At 38.4% G+C, this 19,262-nt stretch overlaps 2 protein-coding genes across 3 annotated transcripts in view; both read left to right on the top strand.

Moving 5' to 3' along the window:
* LOC137249715 (transcription factor Adf-1-like) overlaps positions 1–5,373 on the top strand; it is a 59,709-nt gene extending 54,336 nt beyond the window's left edge. Inside the window, exons 2-3 of one of the 2 annotated variants that reach the window (XR_010952491.1) lie at positions 234–4,457; positions 4,860–5,373. Coding sequence is in view for 1 of the 2 variants with exons in the window: in XM_067781492.1 (XP_067637593.1) it covers positions 234–898 (665 nt within the window). In the remaining variant the exon portion in view is untranslated. Of the gene's footprint in view, positions 1–233; positions 4,578–4,859 lie in introns of those variants that run through there. The other variant, XM_067781492.1, reaches the window with a different exon arrangement.
* A 6,028-nt stretch (positions 5,374–11,401) lies between these two features.
* LOC137247886 (uncharacterized) lies at positions 11,402–14,583 on the top strand. Its single transcript, XM_067778818.1, has 2 exons — positions 11,402–11,679; positions 13,933–14,583. The coding sequence occupies exons 1-2, from the start codon at positions 11,532–11,534 to the stop codon at positions 14,538–14,540; spliced, it is 756 nt and encodes a 251-aa protein (XP_067634919.1). The 5' UTR covers positions 11,402–11,531; the 3' UTR covers positions 14,541–14,583.
* Positions 14,584–19,262: the final 4,679 nt, after the last annotated feature.

Below are 19,262 nucleotides of genomic sequence, written 5' to 3'. Positions count from 1 at the left end.
TACAAAAAGCGTAACACTTTTGCCAGAAAAGAAAACGCTATAAGATAGTCTTGGGCCGTTTTCTCGACTGCCTGTTAAAATGTATGCATTTCTCTAAACACAGTAATTTTTAAACACGGTAATTCTTGCAATTCTTAAATTTTAAGAGCCTAAAATGTTGGGCGCGCTTCTTTTAACATATTTTTTCTACTCGATAAAATAATCTCCTATTTGTTTTTTTTTTAATATTTTAGCAAGAATTCTGCAGAGGAAATGGCAAAATTTTCGTACAGTCTTTTTGAGAAAACTAAAAAGGAGAGATGCGGGCGACTACGAAAACAACGAGTACTACTTATATAAATATCTAAAATTTTTAATACCACATTTGAAAAACCCATATTGGAAAGACTACATGAACAAATCCCCGAAAAAATATTTAAACAAAGAACACAAAAATGATGAAGATGGTCAAAACAAATATGAAACATTTTCAAATCATAGTTTGGAAGATGACAATGCTATACAAGAAACCGATGATAATAACGATTACTACGAAGAAGATATTGATGCAATGCTGATGGATACGAAACCAAAGATACAGTGGTCAGAAAGCTCAGACAAAGATGAATTCGTAGCAGAAGATGATGTAAACTTTGAGCGAGAACTAAACGAAATGAGTCGAGATTATGATTTTGGTAACAGACCTACAACACCCACTATAGACTATGCTTCATCATCTACCGTTAATTCTTACAAACGAAAACTTTTACAAACTGTTGAAGAGTGCGATCCAAAAAGACAGTTTTTAATGAGCCTATTGCCAGATCTGAATGAAATGACAAAATCACAATTACGGCATTTTAAGAGTAATGTTCTTTTGATTGTGGAGGACATCTTAGAGCAAGAGAGGTCTTGTTGAGAGTAACAGACAAGTTTGAGACTGCCTTATTCAAATATTAACACTGGTTGCTAGTACGAAGAAATTAAAAAAGAAAGCGATGTGATTGATGCTCTTAACGAAAAAGTCCTTTTATTAAAATAACAGTATTAATTGTGCATTTTTACTAAATATTTGGTAAAAGTTTTGATGAATGTGCCAAAAATCATAATTAGCTTATGTGCCTTTAAATTATTAAAATGCAAATAGTTTTAAAATTTACCCAAATCCGGTAGAAAGTCAATTAGATCTCGGAAATATTCTATAAATTTTTTTTATTTATTTATTATTGTTTTTTTTGTTTATTTATTTTTTAATTCCTTCTAATACTTTAGCTACATTTTTTGTAGTTTACTATTTTTTCTTACTATTTATAAGAGGCGTAATAGAAATGGGATGATACGATTCCATGAAAGTGTCGATACCTGTACTTGCAACTCACAAATCACCTACCCAGATCGCACATTCACGAGTTCAAAATTGCTTCGCTCTGCTCATGTACGGCATAGTTGACTCTTGAGCGAATAAAAAAAAGAGCTAAAGGAAAAGAGGCAATTCATACGTCATAAAAAACAGCTGATCTAATGTTTACACACGCAATGCGCAAGCCATTGTGAATCAAAGTAAGTGTGATATCTTATCTGTCAACTGCCTGACATGATGTTCAATATGGCTACTTTTGAACGTTTTGACAGGGGGTTCAATATGGCGACGCATAGGGCCGCCTATCTTCATCGGGTGATAGAAAGAAACACAGAATGTGACAGCGATAGTCAATTACAAATCAGATGATCCAATCACTTTGAAATTTTGACGTCTATTCAAAAGATATCACACTTAGTTTGATTCACAATGGCGCAAGCATTGTTTACTATATAGTTTGGCAGCTTAAGTAGAGGTTATGTTGCGAATAGAGTGGAAGGCATTGGACTAGGCAGTCGAATGTCATATAATGAAGGAGTGGTGTTCGCAGATTTTTCAAAGTTAAAAAAAAAATGATAAAAGCTTTAATATAAATAAAACTATTGTTTTAATAACAACAAAAACGCCATATATATTCTGTATACATAAATTTGTAAGGATTATCCCACTTTAAAATTTGAATTAAATAATCTAAAGTTTTGTTTTGAAACTGAGTCGTGAACTGTGCGTGTGAATGTGCGAATTTTCACCGATCAGCTGTTAGTTGCGCTACTTGGTAAAATTTACAATGGGCGCAAGCTTCTCACAAATCACGCACATAAGATTGCGCATTGCGCATATGAACAAAAGATCAGCTGTTCTTTATTGGTAATTTTTACGTCATTTTCCTTTAGCTCTTGTTTTTTTCTCTCTTTCTTTCATCGCTCAAGAAGTCAAGTGTGACGTAGATGCGCAGAACGAAGCAATTTTGAACTCGTCAATGCACAATCTTCTGTGTGTGATTTGTGGCAAGTAGCATTGCAAAAAGTAGCGATACCTACTAAGGACCGAAATTATCGATTTTTGCTTCGGTACTTTTTTGTAATACATAATTTATGTATAATAGAAGTTTACTGCTGAGCTCGTCCAAAAATTTCGGGATAAGTATGAAAACTCGTTGGTGGTATCGGACCTAAAGTAGCGAAACCTACTTGTATTACTAGAATCGTTTCATCCCTACGTAAAAGTATAGAAAATCGCCAATTACCTGCCTAAGGCTTGGCAAAGTTGTCATATTCATACAAAACAGCTGATCCAAGCAACCTTAGACCTAGTTTACATATCACGAGATTATCTTCGTTTTCGTACTTAACTGTTGTTGTTCGTACTTAACTCATAATCGTTAATTATATAACTGGGTTTCCCATATACATTTTTATTTCGATAATCGGTTATTACGATCAAATATTAAAAAAATGTTTCACATAACAAGTTCCACCTTTAGAGGGTAACCTCTAATTGGAAGTACAAAATAAAAGAAAAACGTGAAAATTTTATGAAAATAATCTAGTTCCTAGGAATGGAACATTTGTAAACGCGTAGATCATCTATTGTTGATTTATTGTAGATTAGGGCATGTGTTAACGTGGTCTTATGGTCAATGGTGACTTACCATAATGTCCTAGCCATAACCAATTGTTTTTGGTTTATCGTCATATCCATAACTTATAAATATTTAAGTTGGTGAATTTATTCAGTTTTTGGGTATTTTATTTTTGGTTTTGGATACGTTTTGATCAAGTAACTTATTATTTGTGGAATTAGTAAGCTATTTTTTACATTTTCTTTTATATGAAATTTAAATTAAGGCCAAAGAAGATAAATATAATAAGAGGCGTCAATCGTTACCTGTAGCCATTTGCTAACTGTTTTCTTCGAAGTAGTCGCTGTTTTTTTTTTTTTTTTTTTTTGGCGAGATGTGCATAAAATGTGTTCTATACATTTCGTGGCGTATTTGTGTTTATTTTTCCGACTGTATTTAATTAATTAATTAATTCTCTTTCAAAAATCACAGTTGCACAAGGTGCCTACACGGCATGGAAAACCGCGAGACAATTAAAAATATCCCTCTTAGAAAACATTAGGCATAATTTTTTTAATTTCCAGCGAGGTACTCGCCACTCGTAGCAGACTGGTGGCTCTTATTATTTTTATCCTCTTTGTTAAGGTACCAACAACCGATGCCAATAGATATGGTTAAGTAAAAATATGGTTATGACTATTTCAACTTTGCCAGGATCTTAAAGATTATGAAAACAAGTAAGGAAGGGTGTAACCGAACATTACATACTCAGCTGCCAAATAGCAGCTTGCAAAACTTTTAAATTACCTTCTTTTAAAAGAGGGCGGTTTTCTATTCTGCATCATAAGGTCAACCCAACTACCAAGTTCCCTTTATCCGTCTTTGGTAATGAATTATCGCACTTTTTCGGTTTTTGAAATTTTTCCATATCGAAAAAGTGGGCGTGGTTATAGTACGATATTGTTCATTTTACATAGCGAGCGGAGATGAGTGCCCAGGAACTTACATACAAAATTTCATTAAGATACCTCGAAATTTACTCAATTTATCGTGTTTACGGACAGACGGACGGACATGTCTAAATGATTTTCTTTTTTCGCCCAGATCATTTTGATATATAGAAGTCTATATCTATCTCGATTAGTTTATGCCGACAAAGTTAATATACTCTGTGAGCTCTGCTCATCTGAGTATAAAAACGCGGTGTTTTATTTAAAACTCCACAGAGAAAAGTTAATTTACGATCAACAAAATAGTCAATATGTGATTACTATATTAAAACAGGTATTTCTAGCGTTAAAATTGGCCCAGTGGTGAATTACCTATCCTTGATGATTTACTGTTTTCCACTATTCCATCTGTTGGCGGTTTTTTATGCTTCTAATTTCTTTGCTATTAAGTAATTTTTCTAACTATTTATTACTTTATTTCACTATATACGAGGTTTTTTTTTCCATTCACTACAATTTTCACAAAAATGTGCCAAAAACTACACGGTCTGAGATTGTCGTTACCGAGCAAACCTCCACTACTGGAATCAATGCAGCATAGATTTAAGTAATAATACATTTAATAACTTATATACTAGTTTTGGCTTTTCCCCTTAAATAATTGTATGTGCTATAAAACTTTTTCAATAAATGAGATATGTGCTTTTTGATATATAAAAAAAGAAAATTTGGCTGAGATTGATATGGAATGGGAGGGTGTCAATTTAAGGCAATTCTTCTTTTATATTGCGTGCTTTATTTGAAACATGGTTCAACTATATGGTTGGCTCATCTCTACGGCAACAACATATTGAAAATCAGCTGATGAGATAAGCCAACCATATAATTGAGCCATGATTTGAAATTTTCGTTTATATTAAATGGACCCCCTGGTACTTCTTTTTGTGCCACATTTCACCTATGTACAATTATTTTATATTTCTTTTTGATTTTTCTCTAAACATTCTAGATCAAGCACTGCAGAGAAAATGGTATTGTATTCGAACAGTATTGGCGAGAAAAGAAAAGCAAAAAGAAGCGGGCGAAGTCGTCACCGATTACTACTTATATCCATATCTAAAATTTATACTACCATTTTTAAAAAGCGCAATGGATGCTGCAGCAGCAAAGAAATCGGACAAAAGCGGGAAGAAAGTCGTCAAAACTATATATGGAAAAAGTATTGATAATCGATATCAAACTAATTCCGCTATTATTACGGAAGATGAAACTGATTCAATTTATTATGAATTAGATGATACGAGTGATTCTACGAAACAGTTTCTACTAAGTTTATTGCCCGATCTATATGAAATGACCAATCCTCAATTACGCCATTTCAAAAGCCAAGTCATTGTGCTAGTGAATGATATTTTAAAGGATAATGCAACACAACTTTATTAATATATTTTAACTTCTCATTTGCAGAAAAAACTTGTTTAGAATAAAAAAAGATACATATCGACTCTTGGAGTTGTTTGAGGAAGAAAGTGGTTTTATATTTTGAGGTCTAAATTTTTTAACTTATCTGAAGTTTTGCTTAATAATTGGCGGCGTATGCAGTGGCCACCGTGGTGTGATGGTAGCGTGCTCCGCCTATCACACCGTATGCCCTGGGTTCAACTCCCGGGCAAAGCAACATCAAAATTTTAGAAATAAGATTTTTCAATTAGAAGAAAATTTTTCTAAGCGGGGTCGCCCCTCGGCAGTGTCTGGCAAGCGCTCCGATTGTATTTCTGCCATGAAAAGCTCTCAGTGAAAACTCATCTGCCTTGCAGATGCCGTTCGGAGTCGGCATAAAACATGTAGGTCCCGTCCGGCCAATTTGTAGGGAAAAATCAAGAGGAGCACGACGCAAATTGGAAGAGAAGCTCGGCCTTAGATCTCTTCGGAGGTTATCGCGCCTTACATTTATTTTTTTTTTTTATGCAGTGGCCGAATAGTAGCATACGATCCGTGCTTGAATGCCGTTTTTTTTAAATCACATTAGCTCCTTAGCTCCGAAATGTTGTATCGGATTAATGAAATATGTTAACTAGGGTCAACTAGATCCATAAAATATATATATATATTTTTTTTTAATTTGGATGGGCACCTAAAAAAAATAATAATTACTCAGAAAGGATAAAAAAATCATATATATCAGAAAAAACTATGGGGGTGGAGAGCAATTACCGAACTTAGGTGAGCAGTTACTTAAAGGCCATCTGATGGGAAACTTCGCAATAAAAAGATATTGAGCAAATTAAATGTTTGCATTAATTTGCATACCCAGTACGTAGTTGGCATAAAACATGTAGGCAAATTCTGACAAATTAACGCGACGCAAATTGGAAGAGATGCCCACCTTTAATCTCCTCGGAGGTATATCGTGCCTTGTATAGATATTATTGATATCATTGTCCTTAACAAATGGGTCATGAACTCTGTCTTCCCTAGATCTAGATATAAATTCGGGAATCTGAAGACTGTCCTATCAATCAAACGATAAACAACAATTGCTTCTTTGGAATAAGTAGACATTTAATAAGTAAATTCCTATGACGAAGAAAGAAAGAGACTTGATCTACCTACGTGCTCCCAATTTGTGCCAGCTTACATTAGGAAGAAATGAAAGATGGGATATGAAAAATCTTAGCCAAGTATCAATTAAAATGGGATGTGTTTAAATTCGCACTCATGAAAAATAAAATGATCATATATTTGGAAACTAGTACTGTTTTTTCCTCAATAACCCTAGAAAGATAACGTTATTTTTTTACCCTAGAAACATAACGTGCGTCTGAGAGACGTGTTCAAGTTTAAGGACCCGAAAGATATAAAAAACTTACATTTTTTTGTTTTTTTTTTTAATCATTTAAGTTAACTGTTTTAAACTATACTTAAAAAAGATTAGCTAAAATTACCGTTTTAGGCAAAAATTACATATAAAATTTGTAGTCATGTAAAAGATAGTACGTATTAGATTAGACGTATTTTTTAAAAAACAATCGTATATATTTCAGCAAACAAAAAAGTTACTACTGAAAAACACCCCCCCCCCCCCCCCCCCCCCCCCCCACTGACAAGCTGGTAATGGTAGCTGAGAAAACTGAGAATGAGAATGTTCTCTCTTTACGATTGTGGGAGACTCAGAGCAAAATTAAAACGATGTACGTCTCACAGACGTACGTTATCTTACTAGGGTTAATGGACACGGCGGTAGTGTGCTTTCCTACAACAACAAAAGTGTCTGAAAACCGTGTCGCCAAGTGGCATTGGTTCGAAAACCCCTCCGAGGGTAGGTAGGTGAAATGACTGCGACCCTGGTCGCCCAAGTAGCTATTTAAAGCCGTTTTGATGCCATGTAACTCGTCTAAGAACCTACCGAATGTTCAATGTATTACAACCAGCCAGAGTTGTTGGTAAAATTAAGAATATTCGGATTGCTATCACAGATAACCCTGTGAGGTCTTCTAGAAACGGGGTTCCAAGGAACCTTAGCCGGGCTCTAGCTAGAGCCGGGCATTTACACATAAAGTGTTCTACTGTCTCCCTGGAATTTGGATGTTTGCAGCTTCTGGAGTAGTCGTTATACGGAATGCCCATCTTTTCCGCATGCGTACCTTCTGCCCAATGACCGGTGCATTGTAAATCCTACCAAGTAACGCAACTAACAGCTGATCGGTGAAAGTTTGCACAATCACACGCACAGTTCTCGACTCAGTTTCAAAAAAACTTTAGATTATTTAGCTCAATTTTTAAAGTGAGATAATCCTTACGAATTTATGTATATAGAATATTTAAGGCGTTTTTGTTGTTATTAAAACAATGTTTTTATTTATATTAAAACTTTTATCATTTTTTTTTAACTTTCAAAAAACTCCGAACACCATTCCTTCATTATATGTCATTCGACTGCCTATTTCACTGCCTTCGCAACATAACCCTAATTTAAGCTGCCAAACTATATAGTAAATAATGGAACGGTGCAGACTGCTATCAGTTTGCGTGTGTTAGCCCTGGATTTGTTCAGAAGACTTTTCGTCCTCTTTCCATGATAGTTTGGCCAAATGGATTTTGATATTGCACAGGTGGTGATGTTATTCCACTTTGTTTGTCCTTGGCTACTGCTAAGGGTATGCCTACTTCGACACTGGTTATTTCCTAGTTCATCTCCGATGAGCCCCTGCGTGCTAGCTCGTCGGCCTTCTCGTTACACTCTTTCCCCCTATGACCCGGGACCCAGATAACGCGTAGTTCTAGATTGGTGGATAACTGGGATATGAGTCGCTTACAAGCCCATACTAATTTTGAGTTAATGTGTGGCGAGGAAAGCGCTTTTATCGCTGCTTGGCTATCCGACAGGATGCAAGCTTTACCAGCTACATTCAAGCCCTCCAGTGATTTGCAGGCTTGCCTAATCGCGAGGATTTCTGCTTGGACTCAGAGAAGACTCCGGCCCACCCCCGATTCCATCTTGGAGCCGTCTGTGTAGATTTGGATGTGTTTGACCCTTATGCCCGGGTTTCTCTTCCACTCGTTCCTGCTTGGAATGGCGGTATTACAACCGTACTCAAACTTCAGTTTGCGAGGGTAGTTATCTGTCTCGGTACTACATGTACCATTCGGAAGTTTCTTAGGATACTACTATGCCCTTGCTGAGTATCCTTCCAACAGCCAGACTACCTGAGTCTCAGTGCGGTTTGTGACAATGTACAAAGTATATGCAAGTCGATCGGAAGCAGGTGCAAAATGGGGTCTAAAGCAGCTGTGGGGCAAGTGCGTCCGGCCCCTGTGGCAGCAACTCACGCAGTGTGCTGGAGTTTTTGCAGGCTGGTGAGATTGTAGCTCTTACTTAGAGCTTTCCCACCAGACTATGGAACCATAGGTAAGCACCGGTCGCACCACCGCCTCGTACATTCAAAGTATCATGCTTGGCTTGAGTCCCCATTTCTTACCAAACATTGATTTACAGGCATAGAAGGCGATGCAGGCCTTCCGTACCCGCTCTTCGATGCATACTTTCCATTTCAACTTGCAGTCAATTGTTAGTCCCAGATACTTGGTACTGGATGACAGGGTTAGCTGCTGGCCATTTAAGAATGGTAATCTGAAGGCAGGTGGCTTGTACTTCCTCGTGAAGAGGAATTTAATCTAAGGCTTCATCCCTGTGCCCACCTGCTGAGTTTAGCCAAGGCCCTTTCCATGATTTCGTTCATTACGGAGGGGAAAGGACCAGAGACCAAGATCGCCACGTCGTCGGCATACGCCACGATCTTAACCCCCCTGCGTTAAGTTTTCTTAGGATTTCATTTATGGTGATCAACCAAATCAGAGGTGAAAGCACCCCCGACCCATCCACTCCCGGTGATTTCTATGGAGAGAAGCTATCTATTGCCCATGTAATTTTCTTCTCCGCTAAAACGTTGTCTATGAGGCCAACAGGTACTTCCTGATGTGCCGTCTCTGTATCGCGTACTCCCTCCCCCGATCCATCCGGGAAGTGAGCATCTACAAGGATGTTTAGAGTCTCAGCCGCCTATTCTGCCCATGTTCCATCGGCGCGCTTGACAAATGTCTTGTTTGAATGACTCTTGGAAAGAATCTTTCCCAGCCTGGCTGAGTCCTTCGTGGACTCAATCGACTCGCAGTGTTCTCGACAGGAGCTTGATTTTGCTATCCATATGGCTTTCTTATATTCCCTCAGAGCCGTCCTGTACTCCTGGAAATCGTTCCTGAAGTGACAGTCGTTGATTGACCCTCCTCAGCTTTGACCTCAGGTCGCTGAGATTTTTGTGGCACCACGGTGGGAAGGTATTTTTGCTCCTCGAAATTGGACAGGCGACTTTAAAGGCCACCTGAAAACTTTTCTCCAGAGACCGGACTCGGTCGTCAAGACTGTCTGTAGATTGAATAGGCATCCTACTTCTATGGAGCCTATCACTGACTGTCTTGTCAAATAGGCTCCAGGACGTTCGTGTAGGGTTTCTGTGCGGCTGACTTATTTCTTTTTCCCAGTCTATGTTGAAAAGGATCAACCGGTGATCCGACAGGGAAAGTTTTTTCGACACCTCCCAGTTTCTAACCTAAGCTCCCGGGAGTCAGATGTTAGTGTTATATTAAGGACTTCATCCCATCCCGGGTAGTTCGCCGTAATCGGAAAAGTAAAGGTGGGAGAGCTGCCCTTGTTACATACGTAAAGGTTGTTAGCTAATTAAATTCTAACAGAGACTCACCACGTTCGTTTATCTCGCTGCTCCCCCAAACCGCGTGCCTTGTGTTGGCGTCGCAATCCATCACGACCGTCTCCTTGGCTGTTTGTGCTACCATTTGCGCTACCTCCTCTGGAGGAGCGGGCCATATAAGCCGAGGCGACCGTCATACTTCGGCCGCTTCTTGACTCTACCTTGACCACAGTAACGTCGTAAGTACTGAAATTAGGAAAAAAGAAAGCATTAATAGTATTCCTAACGAGGATACAAGCCCTCGGTTTACCTTCTCCATGTGTGTAAAAAAGGTTATAGTTTCGGGTCTTTAGGCCCATCACCTGTGACCGCAAGACCCATGGTTCCTGCACTAGGCAGACATCAATGTCCTCCTCCTTGAGGAGGACCAGCAGGCTATCCGAGACGACTTTTGAGTGCTGCAGGTTAATTTGAGCCACCCTGATCATTGGGTTGAGACTCGGCTGCTCGCCTTCCGAGGATTGACGACCCATCCTCACCCAGCTCCGCCAGGTTGAGCTCCCCCAGGAGTTTGTTGGCGTCGTCAGAAGATCGTCTTCAGAGAGCGTTCCCAGAACGCTCCCTTTCTCCCCCTCCTTTTTATTATTTTTATTTACTTTGGGCATACAGTTCCCACGAGTTTGCATGGAATGGTTAGTCAGTCCCTAGCATACCGGGGGTAAGGCACTTATAAAAGCGACCTTGCCCGGGCATCGGAGGAGACCGTTCGCGATCAGCCTTTTAATATACACCCGCTGACCACATAGCCATTGGCACGGGTACCTCAACACCTTGGCTTGGGTGTTGTTGGTGCGGCAATCCTCGCATCTCCTGCAGCGACAAGTGATGCGTTTCTCTGAACACGCCATCGACGCTGTAGGACATATGGGGCTTTCCTCTTAGTTCGTCTCGTGTTGCGACCCTTCCGCAGAGGAGATTCCAACATGATAATTAAGCCCCTTCTCCACGACAAGACGACCAACATTGAAGGGCCGAGGGTATTACTGTCATAAAAAATTGTCAGCTTAAATGCACCAATAGTACGACGCCGGAAATTAAAAATTTTAATTCAGGCAAGAGGTGTTTGCAAGAAACAGTTACAGGGTTCTACGTGCATTATTATTGTTGTATTTTGTATGGTTTTATTGCCAACACATGCTTATGCAGAGAGGTGTTCTACGCGGAATCCAAATAAATTTTGTTGGAATTGAATTTAGTAATGATGGCAGCCCTGTATTTCTTATAAGTTTCGGTTTTGCAGTTGCGATCCACATCATCCACAGTCGCTCACGTCGCCATACAACTGTTCTTCCGACTCATACAGGCAACGACGATTTTTGCTATTTGACAGACAACAAGTTGTATGTATTACAGCAATGTTTAGATGATTCAATTTCGGGGCTAGCAAAAGTTAATGTTTTTTGTGAATTTTGAGAATGGATATCAACAAAAATGTTAATGTACGTCTTGTACATTGTGTTGAGAGGTATCCGTGTTTATATAATAACCGAATTAAACCATATTATAATAAAGAATACAAAGAAAGAGCGTGGATTGAAATTGCAGCGAAGATGCGGAGTACACGTAAGTGCTTACATACATATGTATTTATGTATATGTTGTTTTAATTTTTTCATGTACATAGATACGAGTGTGCCCAGTAGTGCATCGAATGACAGAAGAATTCGATGTATGCGTACGCACTGTTCCACAAGTTTTGTGGTAGTAAAGCGTAGCAAAACGTTGTGAATGATGACTAATGGTGATTTCTTTTCTACATGAAAATGTCGCCACTTTCAGCGGCAAACATTTTTAAGATTCTCACTTCGCCCTGTGAAATTCTAACCACTTAAAATGTTCAGAGCCACCCTGCATGACTTGAAAAGAACAAAAATTTTAACAATTTTTACAGAAAAATACAGTTCGTGTGGTTGTTCGCTGTCAACTGTGATCGCAAATTGCTTTTGAGTGAAGCATGATGCGACACATACGTACATATATAGCATTCGCTTCAGCTTCGTGTGATTCAGGCATGCTTAACGAACGAAACGATATCATTTCGTTACGATAATCAACGCTAATAAACGAAACGAAGTGATATCGTTTCGTTCGTTAAGCATGCCTGGTGTGATTCATACCATTCGCTTCAGCTTCGTATGATTCATCAGCTAATTGACAGAGCTGTTTTCCGCAACGTCAATGGCAGCGCGGGCAAGTAATGTTGCATTTTTGGACATTTTTAGGGGTAGGTTGTTCAGAAAAGATAATGATGCTCTCTATTGAGGCTAAGCTGATTTTACAACAGAACACAACTTTTTGAAGGGTTGGCGTGAAGGCGACATTTCCGTATAGAAATGAAAACACCATAAGTGTGTTATCTTATTTGTCAACTGCCTGACAGGCTGTTCAATATGGCTACTTTTCAGCGTTTTGACAGGCTGTTCAATATGGCGGCGCGTATCTTCAGCGGGTAATAGAAAGAGATACAGAATGAGACAGCGATAGTCATTTACAAATCAGGTGATCCAATCACTTTGGAATTTTGACGTTTATGCAGAAGATATCACACTTAGTCATCACACAATGGTAGCAAAATTTAGATATTGGGTGCTTTCAAAAACAACTGTTTATCAGACGTTGAGTGATAAATTTCTGATCATTGTAAAGGTACAATGCATTGTGAATGATAACTAAGTGTGATATCTTCTGCATAGACGTCAAAATTCCAAAATGATTGGATCACCTGATTTGTAATTGACTATCGCTATCTCATTCTGCATCTCCTTCTATCACCCGCTGAAGATATGCGCCGCCATATTGAACACCCTGTCAAAACGCTAAAAAGTAGCCATATTGAAAATCCTGTCAGGCAGTTGACAGATAAGATATCACACTTAGTTATCATTCACAATGGTACATGTTTCCGATAGCACCGTTGAGCGGTTACGATCCACCCAACGATTGGATTTTTACGTAAAATTACTGGGGTTGGATTTTATATAAGGTGCCACGATTTTCAAACTTGTCGATTTGTAGGGGAAGAGGGGGTCCTAAAAATCACCAAAATGGAATCCGCAGCTCTAGGAAGCTCTTAGTTTATGAAATATAAGCGTTTAAATTTCCAAATTTAGTAACATTGCAACTTAAGTGCTGCGCCTAAAATTCGGGTCGCACATGTCGATAGCGGTATCAAAGGACGCGTATTTTCGCCAAGATTCAGAATCCGAAAGCAGAAACTATATTTTTTATCTCCTTTAAAAGTTATTCGCAGAAAACCCGTCGGTACTATTTTAGCTTTTTTCATTGTTGCAATTAAACAAACGAAAACATATGAACATTGTGAATACATACAAGTGAAGAATATTTCTATTCTTCCATTGCCATACCTACCTGTCAAATAAAGCTGACAGGGAGAACGGCTGTCGCGAAGGGCCAGAGCATTGTGAATTCATATAAGTGAAACATCTTTCTATTCTTCCATTGCCATATCTGCCTGTCAAATAATAGCTGACAGGAAGAACGGCTGTCGAGAATGGACGAAAGGTTTGTTTTTTGCTCGCGGTAATTAAATTGGAGTGCCATGAATTGCCCATTCGTGTTTCAAACCCTAGCCTAGAAGGTTCAATCTCATATTAAATCGTTCCCAAGATGGTCGGGCTAGAACCTTAATGGTGCTTGTTACCGGAACGTACCGGATATATAACCTGCAAAGGACTGTCAACTTCGTTAACACCTCCAAAAACCTTCGGGGAGTGTCTTTATCGCTACAACGACAACAAGAAACACTGTGAATTGCTTAATTAATTTTCTTCTTTACTCTCTTTTTATTTTTTGCAGCGGATGTGGTAAAATTTAGATTTAAACGTCTTCGTTCTGTATTCGTTGGAACACTGAAAAAAATGCACATGGGTGAGCTGATCAAACCATATTATTTGCATGAACATCTTCAATTTTTGGTGCCATATTTGCAAAGCCCTTGGGACCCTGAGAGACGAGCTAAGCAACTTTTAGAGGAAAGTGAACGATTGTGTGCTAAGAATAATCACAAAACAGAATATGAATTAGATGAAGATCAAGACATTTCCGACTATCTTAACATTTCAGATAACTCACGCAATTCAAATGAAACAAATAGTTATGCTATATATCATTCCGAAGATAACGCAGTGCAAACGACTCAACATAGACTTACGTCAACCAAGCGAAAACACCGAACATCGGCTGACTTTGAAAGAGGCAACTATTCAAACGAATATAAACGATGCAAATTAAAAACCGCCACCTCAACGGAGCTCGACGAAAATCGCGACGATGAATATTATTGTCCTAAAACTCATTTCCTTTTAAGTATAATATTACCAGATCTCGAGGTAATGAACAATGCGCAAATGCGATTGTTTAAGGCAAAAGTTCTATCACTGATAAATGATATTTTGGATAACTAAATATAATAGTTGGTGAAATAAAATTTTAGTATAACTAATGATATTTCATATTTGTTTTAATTTTGAGAAAATGTCGGCTGTCCAGATCTTTATACTAGAGTTCGCTCAATGGTTGAAATTCAACCAGTATAGACGGCGCTATACCAGGAAAAAAAAATTATTTATAGGGAAGAAGGACGTGACCTCACATAGGAAATATATGGGAGCACATTTCACTGAAGACTCGCTGCTGCCTAAATGAATGGCGACTGAGTTTGAATATATCTGTGCGAAGTAGGTAGTGAATTTTTTTGGCCCTAATTATAGGCCGTGTAGACATCATATTAGTATCGTTACTCTGACCCTTAGACCAAGTTTACATACAACGAGATTATCTTCATTTACATACGTAAATCCTTTTCGGTAATTTAATAACTAGATTACCTATAAAAATGTTTCCCTTCTATTATCGGTATTTATGGACAAATTTTTGAGATGCTAAGTTTTTTGACAATGTCCTGCATAGCAATGCCCAACAGAGTAAATATCATTTTTTTTTTGTGTCATCGGTCCACTGCAAATAGCATTTTATTCTGCTCCGCTCTTAAACAAGCATATGAAATGCCACCACTTTTTTATGCTAGGGCTCCGCTCTATTCTCTGGCCTCATGATCAGAGCCGGAGCAATAGGAGAGCATATTCTTCGTTGCTACTGTACCTCCTGGGGTAGCAAATGCAAACACTGTTCGAGACGATCGGATTCGGCAACTAAAAATTGTGAAAAATCGGGATGAAGTATTTAATATCGCATACAGCTCTAGTAAAAACCGCACAACCGGTCTTAGGTGTATTTCGGCTTACCGGTTTTTGACTGCTTTAATTATTTAGCATCTTAATACTTAGCACATTTAGCAAAATATACGTACATATATGTATGTATGTAAGTTATAGGTAGTAGGGATGGTGCGGGAGAGAGTTTACAGGAACCGGAGTCGAAATTGCCCTCCTAAAACTTCATCGCCTAAAATCTCTAAAATAATATCAAGTGAGCAGAAAATTATACAACATTTAGTACCATGTGGTTATAAGCAACAACCGCCTAAGTCCTATGTAGAAGGAATAACAGATTAACTCGTACACTTTTACATAGGACACAGTATCGAATGCAAAGTATAGATACGGTATTCATATCAAGTATCGCTCTACAAATATCGGGTACCCGATAGTATCGAATTGAAGAGAGTCGATGCTTAAAGTATCGAAACTGAATCGACAAGACAAGTGTACGGATTAATAATGCACCTTGAAATGAGATTTAAGTATATCTTTGGATGTGGAAAATACATGTTGCAATAAAGCCGGATTTACCAAGAGCTTCTACTTTGTCATAAGAGCTCTTAACTTTTTACTTTATATAAACGTGTATGTAGCAAGACCGCACCTAGACCGTATATTTAACTCATCTTGTATGTATGGCCGCATGTTAAGTGAAGCAAAAATTTAAGATCTTTCTAAGATTATGGCGCCAACAAAGTGCAAAAGCGAAGCAACGAAGCTCATTAGGCTTTTAAGGCTAGTTCGATTGGAGAAAACTTAACATTTTTATGAAATAAGTAGATACTTTTCATTGATTGAAAGCATTTAAAATGAAATGAATTTTACTACTTTTTCTCAGATCTACCACTATTTCTCTGCAAAGTCTACTACATATTAAAATTGCCTGGTCCAAACGTTGGTTATAACCGCGATTGAAATCTATCACAATCAAAAACATAATCAGCCAAAAGTTTCGATGTTTCGATATCCAAGTTCCGTTACATCCCTAATATGCGATATATAAAAGGTGATAAAATTAGAAAGAAATAAGGTAAGGAAGGCTAAGTTCGGGTGTAACCGTACATTACATACTCCGCTGAGACAAAATAAGGGAAAACCACCATTTAGGAAAATGAACCTAGGGTAACCCTGGAATGTGTTTGTATGACATGGGTATCAAATGGAAGGTATTGGAGAGTATTTTAAAAGGGGGGTGGGCCATAGTTCTATAGGTGGAGCCATATCGGGATATCGCCATAAAGGTGGACCAGGGGTGACTCTAACCCCAGCGGGTTAGGGGGTCAGAATATTCACGCGGTAGGGATGCCTGTCGTAAGAGGCGACTAAAATACCAGATTCAAGGGGCTGTGTAGCGCAACCCTTTAGGTTACCAGCGCAATATATAGCTTCTCACCTATCCGCGGCGAATACTGTTTCACTAACAGACGAGGCTCTGGCGACCCCAAGCTCCTCATGGAACTTGGGGTGGGGAGGGAGGGAATGGCCTGAAGGTTTAATGTGGCCATATAAATCGTTCCCGAGATGGTCGGGCTAGCACCTTAATGGTGCTGTGGTACCGGAGCGTACCGGATCTGTATCCGGCAAAGGACCATTACATCGATAACACTCCCCAAAGCCTTCGGGGAGCAACCTTATCGCTACAAAAACAACAACAACAGGGGTGACTCTAGAATGAGCTTGTACGATATGGGTATCAAATGAAAGGTGGTAATGAGTATTTTAAAAGAGAGTGATCCTTAGTTCTATAGGTGGGCTCCTTTTCGAGATATCGCCATAAAGGTGGACAAGGGTGACTCTAGAATCTCTTTGTACGATATGGGTATCAAATGAAAGGTGTTAATGAGTATTTTAAAAGGGAGTGGGCTTTAGTTCTATCGGTGGACGACTTTTCGAGATATCGCCATAAAGGTGGACCAGGGGTGAATGTGTTTGAACGTTATGGGTATCAAATTAAAGGTATTAAAGAGGGTTTTAAAAGGGAGTGGCCCTTAGTTGTTTATGTGAAGGCGTTTTCGAGATATCGACCAAAATGTGGACCAGGGTGACCCAGAACATCATCTGTTGGGTACCGCTAATTTATTTATATATGTAATACCACGAACAGTATTCCTGCCAAGACTCCAAGGCCTTTTGATTTCGCACTGCATAACTTTTTCATTTTCTTCTACTTAATATGGTAGGTGTCACACCCATTTTACAAAGGTTTTTCTAAAGTTATATTTTGCGTCAATAAACCAATCCAATTACCATGTTTCGTCCCTTTTTTCATATTTGATATAGAATTATGGCATTTTTTTTTTTTTAATTTTTCGTAATTTTCTATATCGAAAAAGTGGGCGTGGTCATAGTCCGATTTCGGCCATTTTTTATACCAAGATAAAGTGAGTTCATTATTACGTGAAATAAGTTTAAGTAAAGATATATCGATTTATGCTAAAGTTATCATATTAACGCCCAAGCGGAAGGACAGGCGGTCGACTGTGTATAAAAACTGGGCGTGGCGTCAATCGATTTCGCCCATTTTCACAGAAAACAGTTATCGTCATAGAATCTATTCCCCTGGCAAATTTCACAAGGATTGATAAATTTTTGTTCGACTTATGGCATTAAAAGTATTCTAGACGAATTAAATGAAAAAGGGCGGAGCCACGCCCATTTTGAAATTTTCTTTTATTTTTGTATTTTGTTGCACCATATCATTACTGGAGTTGAATGTTGGCATAATTTACTTATATACTGTAAAGATATGAAATATTTTGGTTAAAATGTGACTTAAAATTTTTTTTTTTTAAGTCGGCGTGTTCGTCATCCGATTTTGCTAGTTTTTATTTAGCACATAAATAGTAATAAGAGTAACGTTTCTGCCAAATTTCATCATGATATCTTCAACGACTGCCAAATTACAGCTTGCAAAACTTTTAAATTACCTTATTTTAAAAGTGGGCGGTGCCACGTCCATTGTCCAAAATGTTACTAACTTTCTATTCTGCGTCATAAGGTCAACCCACCTACCAAGTTTCATCGCTTTATCCGCCTTTGGTAATGAATTATCGCACTTTTTCTGTTTTTCGAAATTTTCGATATCGAAAAAGTGGGCTTGGTTGCAGTCCGATTTCATTCATTTTAAATAGCGATCTGAGATGAGCACCCAGAAACATCCATACCAAATTTCATCAAGATACCTCAAAATTTACTCAAGTTATCGTGTTTACGGACGGACGGACGGACATGGCTAAATGAATTTCTTTTTTCCCCCAGATCATTTTGATATATAGAAGTCTATATCTATCTCGATTAGTTTATGCCGTTACGGATTGCCGTTATGCGAACAAAGTTAATATACTGTTACGAATATTAGCAAAACTAAGGGGTGCTGCCATCTTTAAGCCGATGCTAAACAGTGATATCATGCACATCCATAGATCACTCATTATGTATCTACATAAACGAATCAATAATTGCGTCTACACCAGTGTTGCCATAGTGTACAAGTACAAGTGTGTTGACTTATCTGTCAAGCATTCTGACAGGCACTCGCTGGATTCGGAATGACAGCGAATTCAAAATGGATACCATTACCGAGTGCGCCGAATGATTGAAAAATTGAAAAAGTCGATACGATTGGTAGTCAAAAATGTTGACGTTGAGACCAAAAATGCGACTCTAGACCTGAGATTTCCATCAGGTGAGCGAGGCTGTTTGTAGTTTTGACGTTTATCGCTTAGTGAACACACTTGGTATAGGTACACTATGAGTGTTGCCAGGTTAGCCTTTTCGAGGCTAGATTTAGCCTTTCTTTTTTGCCTTTAGCCTCGAAATTTTGGGTTTAGCTTCGTGACTTTTTTCTAGCCTTTTTTACTCCGAACGTATTTTTAATAATTTCTAAAATAAAGTAATTTCAATAGT

This window comes from Eurosta solidaginis, chromosome 4 (assembly GCF_040869045.1).
Source record: "Eurosta solidaginis isolate ZX-2024a chromosome 4, ASM4086904v1, whole genome shotgun sequence".
Classification (NCBI taxonomy): Eukaryota; Metazoa; Arthropoda; class Insecta; order Diptera; family Tephritidae; genus Eurosta; species Eurosta solidaginis.
The sequence above is the reverse complement of the archived record's forward strand: the minus strand, read 5'-3'. Positions and strand labels throughout refer to the sequence as shown.